Source organism: Drosophila montana, unplaced genomic scaffold, assembly GCF_035044405.1.
Source record: "Drosophila montana isolate Dmon_TW-CO22-7 unplaced genomic scaffold, ASM3504440v1 contig_402_1, whole genome shotgun sequence".
Lineage (NCBI taxonomy): Eukaryota > Metazoa > Arthropoda > Insecta > Diptera > Drosophilidae > Drosophila > Drosophila montana.
The window spans coordinates 917,323-940,471 of NW_026998739.1; the positions used below are offsets into that span (position 1 = coordinate 917,323).

The following is a 23,149-nucleotide window of genomic DNA, read 5'->3' on the forward strand; positions in this document are numbered from 1 at the left end:
ACATATTTCAATCATGATCTATGAGTGTGTCACAAAATGTGTACCGCAATAAAGCAGAAATTTGCAACTCCATTAAGAATAAAGATTCCTATTTAAGGCAGTCAAATGGGTTGATTATATAATATAGCTGCTATATCGGACAATCGGACAAATCATGAGTCGAAAAATATACAAAGAATAGTAAATAATTGATCCCTTATATTTCTCTAATACTTAATCGTTGGCATTGCAGTGAGAATTATTCTCTTCCGTTTCTATGTTAAAATTTCTTTCTTTTTTTCAGCCAGCAGCTGCACTTATATGGCACAGTATTTAGTAGCATTATCTGGATACTACTATCTGGTAGCAGTTTTTTCCTTTATAAAATTTGGCATTAAATCCAATTTTTATTTTGGCATAATCATGTTAACGTGCCACATAGTTAACTCACACACACAAGAGCAGCTGCACACCCGCACAAAGTGTAAGCTAAATGAAGTCGGTAAGCAGACTGTCTAAAAAATAGAACCCCCCTAGGTGTATGCCAGTGGTGAGGGCTTGAACTAAAAGGGGGGGGGCGTCTAAAACCCATAAACATGTTGATTACATTTGCAAGATTAAAGCAGACATAATCAATCTCAGCGATTGCCTCGCTCGCTGACTGACTGAATGACTTGGCGTGGCCCAAAGCGAGGCGAGTATTGGCCAGGAAAGGTTTGGGGTGCGGGAGAGCGAGAGGGGACAACAGACAGCAACATGGCAAGGTGTAAAGCGCTTCACTGACATCGCGCTGACACAAAGAGCGACGTTTGATTAAGCAAAACGCCTTTGGCAGACGCCAGGACATGACACCGACATTATAACCCTCGACGTGCCCCTTTCCCCCCTTCCACACACACACCCACATATTCCCCTCTGCCCGCTGTAAGCCCCCGCGCTCCGCTCGTTCGCTTTGTGCTGCTGCCAAATGCAATCAGATTACACTTCGTTTGGCGTCTCTTTTTTTTTGTGCTCTGCTACTAAATTGTCAGTGATAACACAAAGCGCAAAGTAGCGCAGCATAAAGCAGAGCAAAATAGAGAAAAAATTGGAGAAAATGTGGGGGGGAGGGGGGGGCGTGGGAGAATATTATGCAAAGTTTGCCATTAAATATCAAGTATACGACATGGTCAACTCAAGGAACCTCTTTGTGGCCTACAGCCACGCACTGCGCTTATCTGTGAATATCTTGAGACTATAGTTGAGTGCGTGCGTGTTTGTGTGTGTGCGTGTGTGTGTGTCTGCAACGCATTGCCATTATGTACATTATAATTTGTTGCGCCTCGAGCTGTTTGCTTAGTTACACTCGGCGAACAGAAATCGTAAAAATGCCACGCAAAGATTGCGAGAAATACAGACAGCAGCACCTCCCTCGCTCTCTCCCACTCCATCTCAGCTTGTCGCTGTATGCGTAAAACTTGTATATGTATTTCATGACATTTGTATTTGTATTTGTTTTATGTATGGCCTGCCACATGCACGTATAGTGCGTGAAATTGCTAAAAGAGAATATCTCGAAATGCTTGGGTTGCCTTTTCACCTCACTCTCTCTCTCTCTCCCCTTTCTCTGATTCTCGCTGCCCGTGCATGTTTATCATTATACGTAGAGTTGGCTTGACTAGCGGGTAGTTATGCCTGGGCGTTGGTTTCGACTCGCCTCGAGCTGTCTCTAGTGGGCGTTCGCCCACTCTGGGAGAATGATGACGTTGGCTCGCCGCTCGAGCAGTCACTATTTCGTATGCCAACACACAGATATTATACAATACTCCTTCCTGCTGGCGTTTGATTTGAAGTTTGGTTTCTTTAACAAGCAGTAGGTATTTTTCATATTGCACAGGTCCTGATTAAATACAACTGCTAGACAAGCTAAAAAGCTAAAGTAGACACTTTGTTTTTAAACAACACGGAACTTGTGGTCAAAGTATTATACTTTAAATTCGAATAGTAATGCCAGTCCAACGCGGATTTAACAATCATACAGTCCGACTTGGCTACGTCGACTCGGCTGTTTAGCTTATGAGATTTATCTGATTTAACTGTATGTAACATACATTTGCACAGATTCGTTATACCTTGCTTTAGTCATTTTAGGAATACAGAGCACAAGAGCATCATCTGTTTTTTATTTTAATTTTCTTAAATTTATATATGTATTGACAATATAATTATCCAATATTGGTATCATAAGCTAGTTATATTTGAGCGAAAAATTTATACAAAACAGAACAAAATTAAGGCAATATGCAAAAAATTTAATTATATGAATTATATCAAAGTACATCACGAGATGACAAAAGAACAGCCTAACATGCCTATACCGATCAGTTATACTTTCGTACTCAATTGAAATTGATTTAGCTGTTTTTTATATTTTCTCAACATTTTATGCTTATTTATGGTACACACTTTTCCACTTTTTCTTCTAAAAACTTTTATAAATTTATTCATATTTCTGTATGTCAGCTAACATCGTTTTTCTTTCCCCTCACACTTTCACTCTCATCTCTGAAATACCTATCCCTCTCAGAATGTCTCATTTCTTAAATGCCTACCTTTCTTTCTTCTGACTCTCTCTTTACCCCTCGCTCTGCACGCACAAAAGTAGGCAACGTTTTATTGAATTCATACGCCACGTTAAACGCTTCATTGTGACGCTCTTAAATAATTAATTTTTATATATATTCCTGACCTACCTGCCACAAAAGAAGAGCTGTCATTGTTTTTACTCAACATTTTAACCTCATTTGTTTATTTTAAATTTTCCACAGGCGACCTTAAGATAAAGTCGAGCCCCGCCTCAGATGCCAGAAACCACTTTTGACTGATGATGGGGCTCAGCGCTGTGACTTGTCGACTCTAAAATTAGCTTGCCAAAAAGTCAAGTCAACTGAAATATGTAATTTCGAGTCAGTTCCATGCGCGTAAATGGCCTGACAAAAATTTATACCATTCTCATTTACTTTATGGGACATGTCCCAACCTGCTACTATATCAAATTGTCAATTCATAACCAGAAATTATTGGAGTACATTTCGGGTGCAGAGAGAAAATTTGAATTGAATTAAATGAATATTTGACTCTGAAGGACCTGGCCCCCTTTTGAAAGAATTTGCCTGAATGGACAAATCTGGGATACAAATTTTTTATAAATAAAATAAAAAGCTGCAAGGGGAGCAATAAAATGAAAATATTTAAGATAATCAAAAGTAATATACTATGCATAAAATAATTGTAACTAAAGTTAAATTATATTTATATATTTTCTTTTCATATTTATTTTTATATTTTTAGTTTACTGCTCCGCCAGCAGCGACAATTGTATAATTGTATTATTAAATATTTTTAAAACTTTGAAGGTAATAAAAAGTAGTAGAAATTTTGCAAATTCCTTTTTAAGAAAAAAAAATTAACTTTTAAATTAATACAGTTTTTTGTTAAAATTCGTCAAATTGATAGAGTTATAAAAATAAATTTAATTTTAAAACGTTTACTGTTCAACAATTATTATTTTTTCAATACGAAAAATTAAAAAAAAATTAAAAACAAATCTGAACGCAAAGAGTTCTAACTTACGGGCGACCCTTGTATAAATTAAAACCCATTAAGGTCCTCTAAAACTATCTTAATTGGCAGTATCATCTATCACTTGAGTCTACCTTAAGCAATGAATAAAAACGAGACAACTTTGTAAGAATATAAATAAATTAAATGCTATATTACATATGAACACAATGCATAACTCAATGAAAGAATTGCATTAAAAATGGTACACTTTACTTTTCCACACATATAAAATGGTATATATAGTCAAAAGGCTGCCACTTGAGAGCTCCTAAGTGCATCAAAAGTATTCAAATAAATCATTTAACAATTTTAAAGCCATACAACTTGGTCGCCTTCGGCTGCAGTCAAGGACCTTCGACCAATGGCTCCAAGTTGACAATTTCAATATGTGAAGCAATAATACAAAAACAAAGAAGAGCTCAAGATACCGAAAAGAAAAAAAAGAGATGCCAAAGTCAAACGAAATGAAAAACCATACAGAAACTGACACAAAAGTTGTAAAAATGCAAACAATAAATCAACTTTAGCTGCAATTGGACAATGTGCGAGCCAAGGGCGGGGGAGAGGAGACGGCGCAATGAACTGGGCGGATGGATCTATGTGAGGACACCCAAGGGCATTCGGAGGGGCAGGGGAAGGGGCAACAGCTTGACATAGACGCAGACAGTTGCATGTTGCAGGCGTAGACAAGAACAATGCCGGGTAAAGTTTTCCTTGCATTTTCCTTGCCTTTATTCTTTTTTTGTTGCGGAAGTGCAAATCTTGTCCGAGAAGAGGCAGACGGGCTGGTTGGCTCAGGCAAAGATGATGTCAACAAAAAAAGAAAGAAAACGAGGAAACCGAGACGAGGAACTTGGTCAAAGTAATTTAGAAGCAGTTTATATACAGAGCGGCCAGCAAAGTTAACACAAAACTGACCGCTGAAACAAACAAGAACAACAACAATAAAACAAACGCAGTAGGAGGCGGTGGATTTCCGCTTCCGGTCGGAAGGAAGTGCGTAGTTGGTAGTCTCTAAAATTGAAACTAAAATAAATATTGAGAAAGTTGCGGGTTTCAAGTTGTAATACGACGTGACAAGGACTCAAACTGTTCAAAATAATTATGTGCTTAATTGCTTTTGACTTAGGTTTCATTTACGCGATAATATAAGAATAAAATATTATGTTATTAATATTATACATAAATATATACATAAAAATGTATTTACTATATAAAAATCATTCATAAAAATCCTTTTTTATAAATCAATCCCAAATATTCAATTTCTTTAAATTAAATTATCGCCTCAATAGAAATAAAAATAAAAATGCATATCAATAGGTTTAATGATTTAACGTCGGGATTTTTACAGATACATACATTTCACCTTACTACTGGTAGGCCAAAGATTTGCATATTTATTTTTTAAAGCGAAAATTTTAATTTCATTTTATTAGAATAGTCCAATGATACTAAAAGTTTATCTTTATCTTTATCTTTATCTTAGGGGCGTAGTTCCCATGGCAGCTTCGGAATATTATAGTTCGATGCCAATAAGATTTTCATTGTTATAATTTTCTTTTTATATTTATATTCCGATGGTGATTAAAGTTTACCTTAGATATATTAAAAGCGCATCCAGAGTATTAATAAATAAAAACTTTATTTTTGACCCTGCAGCTACAGAGTATAATAGTCCGATGCCAATACGATTTCGCTCTCATATTATTACAATAATCTAATGATAATAAAACTATATATATAAAGCCCATACAAAAGATTGATAAATCAAAATTTATTTTCGACCCATATTTCCTAAGGGAATTATATTATCCTAAAGAATATTATGGTCCGATGCCAATAAGATTTTGCTTTATCATTCATGTTAGTTGTGATATGATTTAGTAGACCAATGCCAAAAGACTTTGCTCATATTCCAAAACTAAATAAAGCTTATAATTAATATTATAATTGATGTAAAATATCTACAAATAATTTGTTTTGTATAAAAACTGTTGTTCGGGACCTAACATATATGACTTTATTTAATACTAGCGGGCATAACCCGGCCTTGCCCGTGGCACGTATGTTAAAAATTAACGTTCTCAAAAAGCTTTGAAAATGATTTTGAAACTTATCGGACGGTAAACAAACATATAAAAGTTTTCCGCCAATTTACCACTGTTGCGAGTGGAATTTCCCAAATCGCTGAAACACGTATTCATTATATTCTTATGTAGAGCTTTGAAAATAACTTTGAAGCAAATCGGACACAACCTTAAGCTTCGCCCAAAAAATCTTTAAATCGCATTCCCCCCGAAGAAGTTTGAATTCTGCGAAAAGTGTGAAACACGTATCAAATGATTTTTCTTATAGACCTCTGGAAATGAATTTGAGCGCGAAAAGTCACCCACCAAATCTTTGACCTCCATTTCCACGAAGGAGGAATGGATTTTCCTTAAAGTGTGAAACGCCCCTCAAATGAATTTGAACAAAGACTTTTGAAAAAAAATTTGAGGCCGATCGGATGGTAAACAAAAAAGTTACATACAAACGTTTTTCGCGATTTTTTCACACTTGCGGGTGGAATTTCCCGAAACCCCGTCTTAACGTGCACCTACATCACATAAGGTAGCTACAGTGAAAATTTCAGCTTCCTAGCTCTTACGGTTTGGGCTGTGCGTTGATCACCAATCAGTCAGTCAGTCAGTCAGTCAGTCAGTCAGTCAGTCAGTCAGTCAGTCAGGACAAACAGTTTTATATATAGAGATAATTAAGTTTATACGTAAAAATACTTATCGACACCTCTAAATATTCGGAATATTCCGCAAAAATAAACAAATCTGGCTAACCATACCGACTTAAATTAAACAACTAAACTAAATTTAATCAATAAAGCTTTATATTTATGTTCAAAGTTGAAAATGGCTTCATTAATGCAATACGCATTTCTCAGGAATAACCATACCCCGACTTCAAAGGCCCAAGGTTAATTCCTTGAAATCTTTGAAAATCTTCTTAAAATCCGTTGTGATGAATTCAAGGGCTGTGTCGACTTTGTCTGGAATGTGTTGATTATGTCTGAACTCTCATGGAATATGCTGAAGTTGTTCTCACGTCTTATCAAATTTACTTATGACGAGCACAAATGCTCAATCAGCTGCAATGCGAGTGCCAACGTATTGCTAATTAATTTGATTTCGAGTCTTGGTCCAATGCTAATTAAGTTTTGGCCGAAATGCAGGCGAGCGCACAGCTTGGCCAGAGCTCAGGACATGGGCCAGGACATGGTTTTGGACAGGATGCAGGACTGCATAACAATTCATCATCATCAAAATCAAAGTGCATCACGTCGCAGCTGTAGTCGAAATATTGAAGCCTTGTCGCAGCGCAATCCGAAAATCATTTTCTATTTTGTATTCCCGTATGTCAACAGGAGTAGGGGCGGCGGCGGCAGCGGTGGGTGGGGCTGCTGGGTGCTAGGGGAGCTGTACTTATTTAAACAATAGTTGTCCCTGGCAGGACACTCGTTCAGCACTAGCCGCAGACAATTGCTTTGGATTGCTTCTGCCCGCCGAGGCGTACATTACATTAGACGAGTATAAAGCACCGAGAACCACACAACTCACCCGCCCTCCCCTCCCCTCCCCTCACCTCGCCAACCTCAAATGGTTTCAAGTGCAGTCCGAAACCGCAAGGCAAGACAAGACAACAACATGGCCATAGGGAGACGGGAGTTGGGACACGGGACACGGGACACGGGCACGGGACACAGGACCCGGCACATGGTACATGAACAAGGACATGCAGATAGCCATTGTGCAGCGAGAGGCGCACTCACAGACAGACTGACTGACTTGACTGCCAGCCTGTCAGGCATTTAAATAGTCCTTCTGTTGTCCTGTGATTGTTGCATTAATTAAAGATGTGCTGCATTGTTTGGGGCCGCATCCTGGCAATTGTACGATTTGCTGTCCTTGTGGTCCTGGCAGCTACGGCGGCGTCAGCTCATTGTGTTTTGAATTAATGTCAAAGGATTTGCGTAATTGGGCTGTGTCCTCACCAAGGAAATTAACAGCAAGGCCTGACGTTTGACACTTGCCAGCCTCAAAGTGAGCTACGCTCAACTGATTGTAAAACAAGTCGAGCAGCATTCACAATCAATCAAATGTTAGTCCTTTAAAATGCTCCGCAATACGTATAACAACAAGATTAAATCTATTAATAATGTTAATAATAGTAATATTAATAAAAAATTAAATACAATACAATAATAATAATTAGATTTGTAATAACAATAATATTAACGATAGGAAAATTCGTATTCTTGTAATTATTTCTATTGCGGAGTCCCTTATAATATAATTAATACATATAATAATAATTATTAATTTTAATTGTTATTACGATTTGTTTTATTAATATTATTAAGCAGTTTTATTCTTTTTATTGATAATAATAAAATTAATAAAAATATAATTTCTTTAATAATATTTTATGTTTAATATTAGAATTATATTAATAATTATATTTGATTTAGCTGAGTACTCGACTAGAATATGCCCCCACCCAACTTCAAATAGTAAAACACTATGTTCCATATTAGTATATGCATACATACACACACACATACAAACATATACACGCACACCCCAAGCTGCGCTCTGTTTGCAACAGCTGTGTTTTTACTCAGCCCAACCTCCCGCTCTATGGAAAATTGATTTCTAAATAGGTTTTTTGTTGATTTTCATGAAAATCATGGAAAGCTCTGGGCATACAGATGACATTTAAATGTGCGCATAAACTTCAAATTAAGTTTCATTGATAAATGCTTCAATATTGAAGAATGGGTAAATACGGAGATGCTCTAAAAGTTATACGCAAACCAATTTACTAGTCTCCATTTCTTAAGACTAGTTATTGATATCTACATTTATCGATTTTAATATAATTGAGGGGCTATCGAAAAAATATAAATAACTTCTGTGTTCTTTATATAAGAATCTACAATTTGAAAGTCCTTAACTGTACAAGTATCTGAGAAACTCACGCATATTAGGAAAAATATTTATATTATAAGGTAGGAGATGTCTTCTTAAGCCTTTTGCCTGCTCAGGTTGATTATATTCTCACATTCATGGTTTTTTTTAAATATTGTGAGAATTAAGTGAAAGAGACAATGAATTATAGGCACGATGTAAAAGCCTATCGATATCGATAAATGACCTATCAATAGATTTTGAAATCTATCAACCAATCTACCATTCAACATAATTTGTAATATTTTAAGTTAATTATATATTATCATAGCTCTGAATATCAAAATGGCCTTTCATTCAAGATTTCATTGTTTAGAGTTCAGGATATAATAAAAACAATTATAATAATTTAAAGTTTTCTTACCTCAAATCTTTTTCAGCGTCCTTCTGACATTTTTCTATTTATATTCCTTTATTTTAATTGTTATTTTGTTATTGTTGTCATTTGTCACGGCCCGACACTTTTACTTTATTTAAATTAAATTGACCTTTGCGCAACTTCAGATACATTTCGTGTATCTTTAGAATTTGTGCATTGCTTTGCATTGAAACTGGTTTTATTTATTTGAATAAATGTCTAAAAATGCAAGAGAAAGCATTTCGATACTTTTTCTAAGCCCTTAAATATTCACACCCGTTTAAAAACGCGATTTTCAATTCCACACTTTTGCTTACTATAAAACAATTTGAATTCTGTAAAAGAAAAACAAAAAATACATAGTTTAAGATTTGCAATTTTTGAATTTCGCATTCAGTTAACTCACATAATATTTTCAGGAATTGCGCCGAAAGTGTCTCATAGGAATACGCCAGTTGAAATATATACAAAATGTATTTTAAATTTTAACTAAATTTTTGATTTATTGATTGCATTAAAAATAGACGCAAAAATACTAAATACTAATTACATATATATATATACTAGAACTAAATTCATTTAAGGAATATAGATAGGTACATAAAAAACACAATTTGTTGTTGATTGTTGCTGCTGCTTTCTGTTATCCAAAATTGGGAATCAAGTTTAAGGAATACAATCAATTTAAAAACCAGGCAATGGAAAAGCTTCTATCCAGTTGGGTATTATATGTTTAAAAAATAATACTATATAAAACCAAGAGTGAATTTTGTGCAAATAGGGAAAACAAATTCGTACGACAAATAAATTCGAACAAATTGACGTATGGTGTGTGTGTCTGTGTGTGTGTGTGTGTGTGTGTGAAAATGCAAGGAATTGTAGAGCCGTGTAAGATAGAGCGCTAGTTAGTCGTAGCGTTAGATAGTGAGTGCTGTCTTAATACTTGAATGAAACTTTAGTAGATGGGGGTTAGTATATACTGCCACGCCCCCTATCTAAAGCAACAACAATCGTAACTAGCTAAAATTGTTGTCTTCTGCTTAACTCACGCAATAATCACAGCTGCAAATTTTCTTTTGACTTTTCTTCTCAGCAATATATCATAATAATATATGTATATGCATGCATAGCACTAGCCATGCATAACATATCATAGGTGTGTATATATATAAATGGGTCTGCTCAATCCTAATTATATAGCACATATAGTCCATGAAGTAGTTTGTTGTCAACTAGTTGATCAACTGCAATAACTAAGCTGGGAAATACGTTTCCTAACTCATATTTTTTTGGGGGTGGGGGGGAAAATGTTAGTTTTTCTTGTTCTTGTTGTTTTTTTAAGTTTAAGGCCACTTAAGTACGCTTTACGATTCGATTAAGTGCGGTTTGATGATATTGAGTTTTTCACCATCAAATTTGATCCTCAAGTGACGAAATTCATTTTGCCAAAAAGGCCGACTTTAGCTTTTGATACTCCAGTATGCGCGAAATGCCATATTCCTGAAAGATCAAAATAGAAGAGAATTAGTTTACTTTCAATATTATGATAAAAACAAAAATAATATTGTTCGAGACAGAAGTTGTACGAAAAAAACAACCTATTTTTGGTATATATGACAGTCATTATAAGTACATAAAGAAATATATTATTTAACAACAACTAATCTAATCTGTTTAGCAATAAAAACTTGTCATTATATATAGATCACAAAATGATTTACTAAAATCTCAATAAAAAACCTTGATAGTTCTTAGAATAATCATATTCATTCATAAATTAAACACTCGAGCGTGAATACAAATATCACACATTCTCAGAATTAAATGTCTTTTATAGTTTTTTGACAAAATAGTTCAGATAAGAACAAAATTTGACCGATTTACGAGGGTTGCACGGGAAGTATTGCCGGGAAAAGAATTTACCCATATATTTTATTATCTAATATAACAAAATACTTTAAAGTTTTTGTTACTGAACTTAAGGCTGATATAACAATAATGAAATATTAATCCATGCAAACATTTTCCACCTAGAGGGTAGGACCAATAACAATATAAATACTGTGCTTATATATTATTATTATACAGGTGTATTATCTTTCTTTATCTAACTAAATTGTCTAATACGTCTCCATAGAATTTAGATATCAAATTTCAGTTTACGATAACAAATATAGTTTTATAGCCTCTTATTAAATCATGTCTATAAAAAACAATACTCAAGTTAATTTTTTTAAAAAAAATAACATTTAATGTTCTTCCCAGCCTAAGTCCCCTAAGCTGACCTGTCGGAACTTAGCAATATAATGCGTTTTATAAAGTTTCTAAAAGTATTTTGCCTAGTTTTTATCTATCCACCATCTGTACTTATTATAAAACTTACCCAATAACCAAACTCAATGGCGGAGGTAACATTAACCACGGACCAGAGGCTCCAGAAGAGATGTGAGAGCATGGTGAATAGCCGTATCTCGGCATCGACCGTATCGAGCTCCTCGACATTGGGCTCGTAATGCTCATCATCATGATATTTCTTCAGGTAGTTGACAATAAAGTCGCGTCGCTGCTGAGCCGTGGCATATTGCTCTTTATAGTGATGAAAGTAGGGGAACTGCGGATTGGTATAGTCGAATGTCCATTCGATGAAGTGATTGGCCAAATCGAAGCCGCGATAGTTGTAGGCGCAATATTCAAAATCAATGATAATGAGATCCGGCTCATGATCGGACATGAAACTGGAGTCCAGTGCAGAATCATCTGTGGTGTCCAATTCGGCGCACGGTGAGGCACTTGGCGATTTGCTATAGGCGAATGCGAACGATTTTTATTTGAAGGGGGAGAAATTTGATTAGTTCAATTTGCAGCAGATATAACATAATATGGCATGGATAACCTGTATGTATTTGGTAATTTGCTTAGGCCGATTTTTACAACCAGCTCAATAAATTTTTACTCAATTTCACGACCGCAGCAAGGGGCCATCTAGAATTTAAGGTAGTTTTATATCGGCGAGCAAGCACATGTATGTATAATATATATAACTTATGGACTAATTTAGCAATTGGCAAATAAATACTGGTTAGCGGCCAACAGAGAAGTATGGAGGTTAGCACAAAACTATAAACAATTATATAGAACTTACTTGTCATCCGTATCCAAATTGCTGTTGCCATCCAGGCTGTCGCCCAGGGTCTCATCAAAGTTGGATCTATGGCAGAGATAAGAATTCAATTAGTATACAAAGTGTATTGTTGAATAATATACGATTGAACGCACCGCAAGATACTTATCGACTCCCTTGGTGTACGCTCTTGACCATTGCTCGATTGCCTTAACAATATGTTGCCCTCCTGCAGATCGTTGTGGCAAAAGACAACGGGATAGGCGCCGGCATCTATCACCGATCTCAGCCAGGTTATCTCCTGCACGTAGTTAATGGAGCGCATTAAATTCCGTTGCTTTTGCAGCACTGTCGAATTGGGCTTCGATTCAATCTTGCCCTTCACAATGCTCTCCAAGCTGGCCAGCCAACGATCCATACAGTTCCAGATCCAATCCGGTTCCTTGGACATCGGTATATTCAGGCTGTGTATTTCGCCCATTTTCTCGGCGATCTTCATCGAAATGCGACCATCGCCCAGCTCTGTGGTCGCCAACGGACGTGCCTATAAAATATGTGTATATTGTTATTGTTATTTTTAATATTTTATACAAATTAAATGTAGGGCAAGACTACATACAAGTCTATACATAGCAGATTGCAGATTTTTTTTAAAAGAGAGAGAACCCTTCTACATATTGGGTTGAGTAGAGATATTGTTTAAAATCAGATTGAAATTAGAAATAACTTTTCTTAACTAAATAAAATTTGATACTACAGCTTCTTCCATTATGTCAACAAAGTTGAAGACTTTCTACAAATAGACCAGCTTAAGCTGTCTAATCTGCCTGTATTGTATTGAAACTCAGCAAGTTAATAAAGAGAAGATCGATTATGGAAACTAACCTAATTCTATTGAATACCATCTGTTAAGATAGTCATATTCTCTACTTTATTATACTACGTAATTATTTAAATTGGCAATATATCTACAGAAGCTGCCACAGAGGCCAAGAAGAAGCGAAAAACTTATCTTATGTCAGGCATAAATATAAATTTAATTCGTATTCAGCTATTCCTCTGATTAGCTTAGGTCTTATATGTTTTCCATGAACCATACAATTTACCTGATCAAAATGAAATATATCCAAATCTTACATATTTATCTTACACATAACAAATTTTCTATATCTCATAATAACAGAACTAAGCTTCTAAAAGTTTTATACAAAAATGGATGGTATACAGATATTTACAAATAGTATATGTACACATATTGCCTATTCTTTAAAGAATAAGATATTTAATCTTAATTTTTAAAAGGAGAAGTTTTTCATGGAAAGCATATGTATATATTCCTTATACTCTTTATGTAATCGAAAATCTCTGCTGCCAGTTATGAGCATTGACACAGAGATTTGATGGAAACTAACCAACTTTTTAATACCTTGCAGATTATTTAAGAACTGTAAAACTAAAGTTGGGAGAAGACTTCAGCAAATGCATTAAGTGCATGTATACTTATATATTCCTGATCAGTGTCAACTATTTTCATTTGTTTGACAATGTGCAATTCTCTGGCTGAGTTTCGTATCGAACTTCCGCATTTTTTCTGGCCAAGCTCGAGGGAATTTTCAGAGCTATTTGCATAGCCAAACCTACCGGTATATACTGCTCGATGCGTCCACCGGGAAAGATGCCATGTAGCTTGGGTCCAAAATTGCGCTCACTTAGCAAGGCAAACACCACGGACTCGGTGATCATGCTCTCCAACGCATGATCGCCATGGGTTTGTCCATAGATGCGCAGTAGAACCTGTTGATAAGAATAAAGTATAAATATTTGCATACCAGACTATCAAGTTTTAGGCGACGGGATTTTATTTTTGGACGGGCACTGACCGACCGATCGTCGGACCTACCTCACGTGGTTCCTGCTTGGGGGTGTGCAGGCGCCTCAGTAAACTCGAGTCGCCGCTGTCGCTATCGAAGCGTCGCCGTTTGTTTGCCTGCTTGGCGCTCAGCGCTACGTCGTCATCATCGTCGGCGGCGACAGACACGGGCACAGGGCTGGGGCTGGTGGCTTCGTCAACGCCCCCGACAACAGTTTGTGCCAAATTTTTGGCCACCTCCGGGGCCACAGCAGCTGCCGTATAGTTGTTGTTGTTGTTATTGTTGTTGTTGCTGCTATTCTTGGCAAATACCGAAGCGGCTATGACGTGCTTGCCAATGCTGACGTTGGCATTTCCTTGCTGCTGTTCCACCTCCAACAATTGCTGCTCATCAAAGTCATCCAAGTCGGGCAGGCTTACGTAATACAAGAAATTCGAGAGGCCGCCACTAAAACGGGGTAACAAAAAAAAACGGTTCGAATTTCAATTATTTTGTGCCTATTGCATATGAGGCCTCTAGAACTCACCTGATGCGCTTTACCACAAGCTGTTCTGGGGTAACCACCTTCCAGCGTCCGGTTAGATAGTCGCGGCAAATGCGAGAAGCCGCTTGGCGAATTTCCTCGAGTGTGGCCTATTTGGGTTGGTGCCAAGAGCGTCAAGTCCAAAAGAGAGCGAGGCAGCGAGAGAGAAACGGAGAAGAGAGAGCATGCGTTTAGTTAAGGAGAGTGGCAAAAAGTGCCTCACGTTTTTCAAATTGACAAAACAAATGTTCGTACTCGTGCCCGGGAGGGGATTTTGGGGGTGGTGTACTAAATATAATAAGTATTTGCATGTGCTTAAAATGGCATATAATTTTGAAGACAGCAAATAAGCAATGTCTTTTTAGAACAACTGCAAGACCTTGAGAATGTGCTAGACAAAATTTTGGTACACATTTAACATGTACTATAATACACATATCAATGAGCTGAAACAAGTGGCATGTTAACTGGTGTGAACTAAAACCGCAGTAAATTTATTTATAAACAGCTTATAGGAACTTAAAATATCAAGTGTGGAACCTCAAATAATTAAAAAAAAAAAAGCTAGATACCTATTAGACATGTACCTAAGTGCTAAGTATATTATAGATGTATATAATAAAGCTTAAGTGGGCAAACAAATAATTATAGATAGCTTATATAAAACACATATAACCAACCGAACGTACAGCAAATCAGAAGTAAGCTATAAAACTTAACCTGACCGACTTGTACTAAAACTTAGGTACTTTGATTTCCAACTGAAATTAATCTGAGAACTGTTCCATAACTGAAATCTACTATACATAATGTCCGGAGACCAATTGATAACTTTGCAAACACGATAGCTAAAATGAAGAGAACGACCCAAGGAAAACTTTGGTACTATCCCAATATATACTAAAAAATTGGTTTTTATTAAGAATCAAGACTTGAGACGCAAAAAGGTTTAGACAACTGTCGTGTACTAAAATGGGACTAACATGTACCTAAAGTAATAAAGCGAAAAATTTATATTTTAAAAGCAAAGTGCAAATAAATTATAATTAAAAAAAAACAAAAACAAAAGCTATTTAAATACTTAATTTGGTTAGCTTACATTGCGTCGAAAATGTTGCCAGATATGTTCATAATTACAACGAGGGCGTTTACAACAATTCTCATCAATTTCTGGTAATTTTTGCTGCTTTTGACGACGAGTTTTGTGTTTATTTAAATGTTTACGTTGTCTCATACTACGCGTATTATGTTTTACAAAAGATCAATCAAAATGTAAATATATATGGTATATATATATATATATATATATATAATAAGTGTAAATCTAATTATATAAAATCAGATGTCTCAATTCCGTATGCACGCAAGTCTTTAATGTTGTTCCGAGTCAAGTCGAATGTTCCTCACAGCTGAGCGGTCAATAACAAACTGAAGCAAAGTACAACACAACTGACTCATCGACGCCCCGAGATGTGGCCCCTTGCTCTCTCTCTCTCTCATGTTCTCTCTGTCTCTTTGTTTTTGTGGCTTGTGCACCACCACCACAGCCCTTGCCTTGGGGTTGCTAGGGCAAAGCATATATTTACCTAGACCAGAAACTCGACTGTAACTAAGAAATACGTCAATCGGTGCTCGAAAACGAAATATTTGCGTGCTGTGATTCAGAACAGATGTTTGAGGTCTCTGAGACAGGTAAATATACTAGATTGAACTGGTTTTAGAACTAGGCAATTAGTTGGAGTCTAGTACCTACTAAAGATAAGATTGGGTCTTAAGTACTTGTAAATATTGTTAACAGGCTTGAACATAGAACCTTGCTGTCCATATTTAAGTCCAATGCGTTCGTTGACCTGTGTAACATATTGGCACCTGTTCAAATAATTGACGTCAAAGATTCCTTATCTCATTCTCGTGTTTAATTATCTTCATTTGGCTTATTAAATATTACACTCGTAAAAGTTTTTGCCGATAATACTATCAAATTTTGTTCCAACACTGACAAATTAGGTGTAATTCTGTAGAAAACAGAAGCTGCATTTTTGTTGCCAAGAATCTGCAAATCTGATATTTTTTTCGGACTTAAAGCTATTTAATCATTTCTTTTATATATTTTGCAAAATACCTTTAAATTGATCTTAATTAAAAGAATAAATAAATGAATTACCTCTGATATTGAAGTATTAGCATAAGATATATTGGCTTTCTTATAAAAAGGATTGCAACTCTTTATTATATATATTTGTTTAATTTCCCAGGTACCTAATCAGCAGGTATGCAATTATTTACCAGATTTCACCTTTCTTTAAAGGTGCAACCCTTCGAGATTTTATTTCTCTCTCTCTCCCGCTCTTCGATTTTCTGTCTTCGCCATTTCCACCCTCTTTTTAAACTGGCTCTCACACAACATTTTCAACTCTCTTTTGCTCCGTTCTCGTTCGCAATTGTTTAGGATCTCTTTGCTTCTACCAAAATACTCTGGTTCATTTTTTAAAACTCTTTAAAAATATGTCTAAGTTATACTCTCATTTTGTATTTTATTAAGATCTTCAATAGAACAGGCTTATGAAAATTTAAGTTTTTAAGTACTTATACCACCAAAATGGAGTCCAAAGGGAGTTTTCCTTTTAATATAGGATAAATTTAACTTAAAATATATTCATCTGTTATCTTTACATGATCTAACATTTCAAATAAAGGATGAAGTCCTTTAATTATCGACTGGATTTGGAGATTACCAATAAAACAATTCATTTGAGTTAAAATGTTTGAAAAAATGATCAAAATTATAATAAAAGTCTTCAAATAAAACTAGTTTAATGGCATCTCAATTCATACAACTTTCCCTCAACACACATGCATTTATGTACACACACACAGAGAAACGCCTTCGTCGTGGAATTTTCCACGCAATCATCGCAACAAGAAAATCTTCCATTTACGCACAAAGCTAAAGTCTTATCAAGTGGGTGAACATAATAAGAAGGTCAACACAATAATAAATACTTTATAAAAGAACAAACAAATCCAAGACGCGTTTAAATAATAAATGTAGCATAAAGAAAAGAAAATGAAAAATGCATTAATTGCAAATTTTTTCAAAGATAATTGCAAATTGAGGAGCAGGAAAAACTAGATGACAACAAGATTTATGCCAGCACGTGGTAAACCCATTTGGGATCTTACGTATTACTGAATTCCACCATTTGAAATGCAATTCAACGAAAAGGTTCTTGATAAGCGGTTCCGGACCTTATCAGCCATAGCAGTCGAACTTATCAGCAGCCATTCCATATGACGCCCCCTTAGTCGCAAAGATGTGCGAACTATGCGATCGTCATTTCTCCCACAATCAATAGAGTACGCAGTTGGAGATTGAAGATTTCAGATAATGCCAGAGGGCATTGAACAAAGTTTCTGATAACAGGATGTTGGTTACATTATCTTTGTCTTTTGCCACTGACTGCGCAATACGCTGCCTACACTGTAATAGCAACTGTGATTGGCGACTCTACAACTGTAAGCTCTCAGCAGTCACTGTCAAACTTTGTCAAACTGTCAGAGATCTGGGCTTACGCGAAATATGTTTCGATCGATCTTTCGTGGAGGTCATCAGTAATGGCACCAGTCAAATTGCGAGCAGAATCATTTATAAAAAAAATAATTAATTAAATTTAAACATTTTAATTGCCAGACTTTCAACTTTTTACACTAACTAACACTAAAATGAAAACTAAAATATCTTAAATCTGAAATTAATTTTATTTGATTTTTGTTTAAAATGTCTACACCTTACATAACAAATTTAGTTGCCTGCAGACTCGGAGCTGAAAACCGAATAGACTCTGGCTTACGAGAATCTTCCGGTTTAAATTCCCAGCAATATTTATTAAATCATATAAAAAGTGCTTTTCCAGGTCTCAAATCCCTTTTTCACCTAATATCCAGAAAAGATTTTTATTATACTTTTATTATTATACAAATCATTCGATTTCACGTAATGTTGAAAACTTCCGGTTTGATTCACAGAAATATTCTTATAAAAAGTGCTTTTGCAGACCTCAAACCCCTTTTTAATTTAATATACAGCAAAGACTTTTAATATATTTTAGTTATTATACAAATTCAAGAGAAAACGTTGAGTTTTTAAGATATTTCAATCTCGATCAAGCCACAAATCTCTTCTAAAGTAGCTCATCATATTGCATTCTATGTTTTATTATGCGGCTAATCAACCTGCTAATATATAGGTCAATATTAATTGGTAGCGCTCCCAAAGTCTGCCTAGGGTCTGAATATATTTGCTGCTGATAAGCCGAAAGACCATGTTGATAAGATTTGCTGAAAGAGCGCGTGTTTTAACAAGCAATTAGCACAAATACCAAATAACTAATATTAATGCCCACTAAACACCATTCGATATTATCTACAGGAGCTCTAGAGTATAGAGTAAAAAAGTCGAGCTTATCGCAATTCTCAAGCGCTTTGTAACCAATCTATTTCACAATGTCATCAAGCCATATACCATAAACCAGGCCAATAGACATACATATATCTGGTATAGTTGGTATTCGTGACGCGTTTGCAGCTCGGGATTTATTAACACTAAATGACTTTTGGTTTTTGCCAGTTAGTTATCTTGGTCTAAATTGAATGGTATGCCATAAAAACTATCTATACTATATTTGCTAAATACCTTTGAATGGCTATGCAAATAGTATTTGTTAAAATTATAATTTGATAACAACATTAATTGTACTAATGCACAAAATAAATTAATAAATGACACCTTATCTATTTTTTATGAAATTATCAGAGATTCTGGGCTTATTTTTCGAAATTCCACTTTAATTGAATTGTGGAATTTGTTGTGATAATAAATATGAAATTATTGGTTGGGCAAGTGTATTTTGTAGCGACAAATTGAATTTTAAGCAAAATAAATTCTTGACAGTTAATCTAACCGTACGATCATCTGTATATGCCCTTTCTGTCTGCGAGTATGTAGGGTATATTTTAGTATTTGGGTTTTTACGTTAAAACAGCAGATCAGTTCACAAATCGTAAATTTCCCAGCCCCGTATTTAAAGATAAAAAACTGATTTTGGATAAAAAAAAAACTTTTTTTTAAATTACGGCACTTTAAGTTTGTACATGGCAAATTCTATCTCTGTCTGACTTGCTCTCTCTTTCACACACACACACACACTATTTGCCTCATCCGGTCGTCCGTCAATATATTTATATAATACTGATATAATATGATATATCGCATTTCAGGCTCAGAAAAATAATTACTAAAAATGTTAATCTACTTAAAATTGTTAACTTTAAATGACATTTTTTAGAAAATATCAAAAGGATAGATTTTAAAAGAATATGATGCTTTAAATATAAATGAAACGTTATATGGATATGTATAATAAAAATATAAATAAATCACATCCCAAATCAGATTATATATAAGCTGAATCATTTTATGCATAAGCACATTACGCACTCGTTAAAAGAATTCACTGGAATGCCTTTGAGGGGGGAAAATGCGCCAATAATAGCTCAATAAATACGTTAACAGAAAAGCAACAACAACAACGACGCTGCGGGGGGAATCACATGTACAGACATGTGCGTGTAGTATATATGTATATGTATTATATATGTATATGTATGTAGATAGCAGATACTACTTGTTTAGAGCAATTTACCTGGCTACAACTGTGCGTCTGCAGCTCGCCTCGCAACTGCGCAGCAGCAGCGACGACACGTGACCTGTTGCGGCGACTCTGGCTGCTCCAGCGACAGTTATAAACGGGCGGCGGGGGGCGGTAAATGCTCGCCAGTCTGTGACTGAAGCGGCGGGGGGTGCCGGCACGCAGAGCCACCTGTGCGGCGGCCAATGCGACGAGTGACTGCGACACGAGCTTTACGCAAAAAGATGGCAACAAGTGAAAAAAAAAATCAAAAAAAAAAAAATTATAAAAAAAATGAAATGCTTATCAAGAGCAGGCAACGAGTTGTATTAGAAAGAGAACAAACGGCCTACAATGTATAAAGGCAACGGGCGATAAGAACTCTGTGAACGATCAGCAAGGAATCCGACAAAAAACGTGGAATCACCATAAAAAAAAAATGAAATCTAAAGAAAGAACGAAAAAAAACCTTGAATGACGAACAAGTCGAAGCTTAAATACCCTTGAAGATAATGGCTCACTGTCAGATAGGAGCAACAACTAATGCTGCGTGTTCAATTTTAGTTTATTGTTTTAGCTAATCACGTTCTTCAATGTGCTTTAATTCTATTTCATCAGGCAATAAAAAAGTAAACCTAAATATGATTGTCGAATGTGGTTTGCGGTCGTCAGTAAAACCTTTACGCTTGCAAATAATTTCAAAATTATATTTTCCCTACTGAACTTATTAAAACTTAATTCTCAAACGTATAACGCAAATATCTGTTCCTTATGAATATAGAGAAGATTCCACAAAATAGGAATCCAATGAGGAAATATATCACATTGTTATAAAAATCTACTTCGATTCACTAAAACCATATTTTTCAGAAGTCCAAGATTTATATAAAACTAATGAAAAATATATGATTTAACTATGTACATTTATGAATTCTAAGGAGAAAAAAAGCATTTTAAAGGCATTTATCTTAAATCAAGACTAAAGGAAATTAAATTTGCAAGAAATAAACAAAAAGTAAAAAACATCATATTTAAAATCAAAATAATAAAGTAAAAACAAAATATAACAACAAAGAAATTGGGCAACGCATAAAATATGATTGCACTCTGGCAACACTGGCGCAAACGTCACGAAAAATCCGAAACTCAGACAGCTTACATACAATTTTAACTGTACATCTTTTAAAAGTTATGCATTTTGGTTGATCTAATTTTAACTGACAAAAGTACTAACAAAGTCAGTAAGCTTCTTACGCGTTTTCAAGGGCCGTAAACCGCCAGAGATTGCGATGACACACAAGGCGGCGGGTCGGTCAATGTACGCGAATTACGTAGAATATGAAAAAACGATGAAGTGGCTACCAAAAACGAAAACAACAACAAAACGGATTGAAAGGCATTGTACATTCTCTTACCGTTTGCAAAGTGTTGGACATCTTGTGGCTAGCTGCACACACTCTCGCTCTTCTTCAGCCGTCCTCGACACGATGTCCAAAAGGTAACGTAACAACTATGCGTGTGTGCGTGTGTGTATGTTGAGTGTGTGTGCGCGTCTGTGTGTTTCCTATTTGGTATACCTATTTTATTCACACTCCCACTGACAACAATAATTACAAATACTATTCACAGACACTTAACACTGCGACGTCACTTTTTACTAAATATAATTACAGTAATTATAGAAATAACTAGACGGGTTGTTGACTATTTCTGTTTGCTTAACGGTTTCACTTTGCACTGCTTTCCGCTTTAACATCCACTCGCGCCCACGTTTCAACTGCTACTGCGATCGGAGCTTTCGGTTGAGAGCGCCAAAGAGGACAGCGATTGCGATTCTTGCCTGCTCTTCTTTATCTTATCACTTGTTTTTGCAATGCGCGTTGGCTCACGCTTTGCATTTGGATTTGAAATAAATTGCGAATCGATATTGCAATCGATACGCACGCGAGTTTTATTGAGATGTGCGATCGAGCTTTTGCAAGTGAGCACCAACTGGCTGCTATTTTGCTTTCCCACCAATTTCTTGTTGTTCTTGCAATTTTTTAGCTGATGGACGGCTCAAGGCTGATTGCTATGGCCGCTTCTGTTAATTTAAATTTATACGTTTGTGCAAAATAAATATATTTTTTAATGTTGGAAATCGTTATGTTTTTTTTCGTTTATTTTCAATTGTTTACCAGAACCTGTTTTAGTTTTATTTACGTCGAGCCTTGTCTTGTTTTCTGGGTCAAAGACAATCAATTGCGTTTCAAAAAAATATGTTTACCAAAAGCTCAGTTGGGAGTTTTCTAATATGTAAATATGTATATTTCATGCCAATTGGCACGCGCGCAGCTCAAAATTATTGTAATACGAGGGTGGAACAGAATATATTTAACTAAATACGTGAAAACTCTAGGTACTTAAGAAGCACCACTCGTGGAAAAGCTTTCGGGCTACATGGTCAGTACAATGCTCTACAGCTGGAAGCTTTGAAAAGCTTTCGCATGCATGCCCATGCAATCCGCAGACGTTTCAAAGCTAGCTTACTTTGGAAAGCGCTTTCGGCTGGAAAGCTTTCACAAATGCTTTACAAATGTACTTTAAGATATGACTCACTGCACGGATGCGATCATATTTATTTTCGTGGAATTACTGTGCCCGATAATAAATGCGTATCGAGCTTTTACGGAATATGGCTGTGTGTTAGTATGCTACAAATTTGCGATATTTGCATTTGAAAGTATTAATAAATAGGAACGTTAAATGCATACATATTTGTATACAAATTATCACCAAAACAATTACTCATTTAAATAATATTGCAAATTTCCCACACATACTCAGGCACACGAGCCTTGTGTGCCGCATTTAGTGCCGAAAGGTGGCTGTTGATAAGCAGCGTCTATTGCTGTACAAGCTGTACAGTCCCGTCCCGCAAAGCATACACGCATGCATATGTATAAGCACACACACACACACACATACTTGTGTATACATGTGAGCG

General features: G+C 35.7%; 1 protein-coding gene across 5 annotated transcripts; it reads right to left on the reverse strand.

Moving 5' to 3' along the window:
* Positions 1-10,257: 10,257 nt before the first annotated feature.
* Positions 10,258-21,962, reverse strand: LOC135439066 (choline/ethanolamine kinase). 5 transcript variants are annotated; one of them, XM_064697687.1, is made up of 9 exons: positions 21,579-21,957; positions 20,179-20,394; positions 14,480-14,586; positions 13,983-14,400; positions 13,724-13,876; positions 12,238-12,626; positions 12,104-12,169; positions 11,345-11,762; positions 10,258-10,461 (listed from the first exon to the last, which is right to left on the reverse strand). In XM_064697687.1, exons 1-9 carry the CDS (start codon positions 21,597-21,599, stop codon positions 10,399-10,401), a joined length of 1,851 nt encoding a protein of 616 aa, XP_064553757.1. In that variant the 5' UTR covers positions 21,600-21,957; the 3' UTR covers positions 10,258-10,398. The 5 variants fall into 5 exon arrangements, with proteins under 5 accessions (XP_064553757.1, XP_064553760.1, XP_064553758.1 ...); XM_064697691.1 differs by lacking the exon at positions 10,258-10,461 and adding an exon at positions 11,855-11,943 and having other exon boundaries at positions 11,623-11,762; positions 21,579-21,962; XM_064697690.1 differs by lacking the exon at positions 20,179-20,394 and having other exon boundaries at positions 21,579-21,955.
* Positions 21,963-23,149: the final 1,187 nt, after the last annotated feature.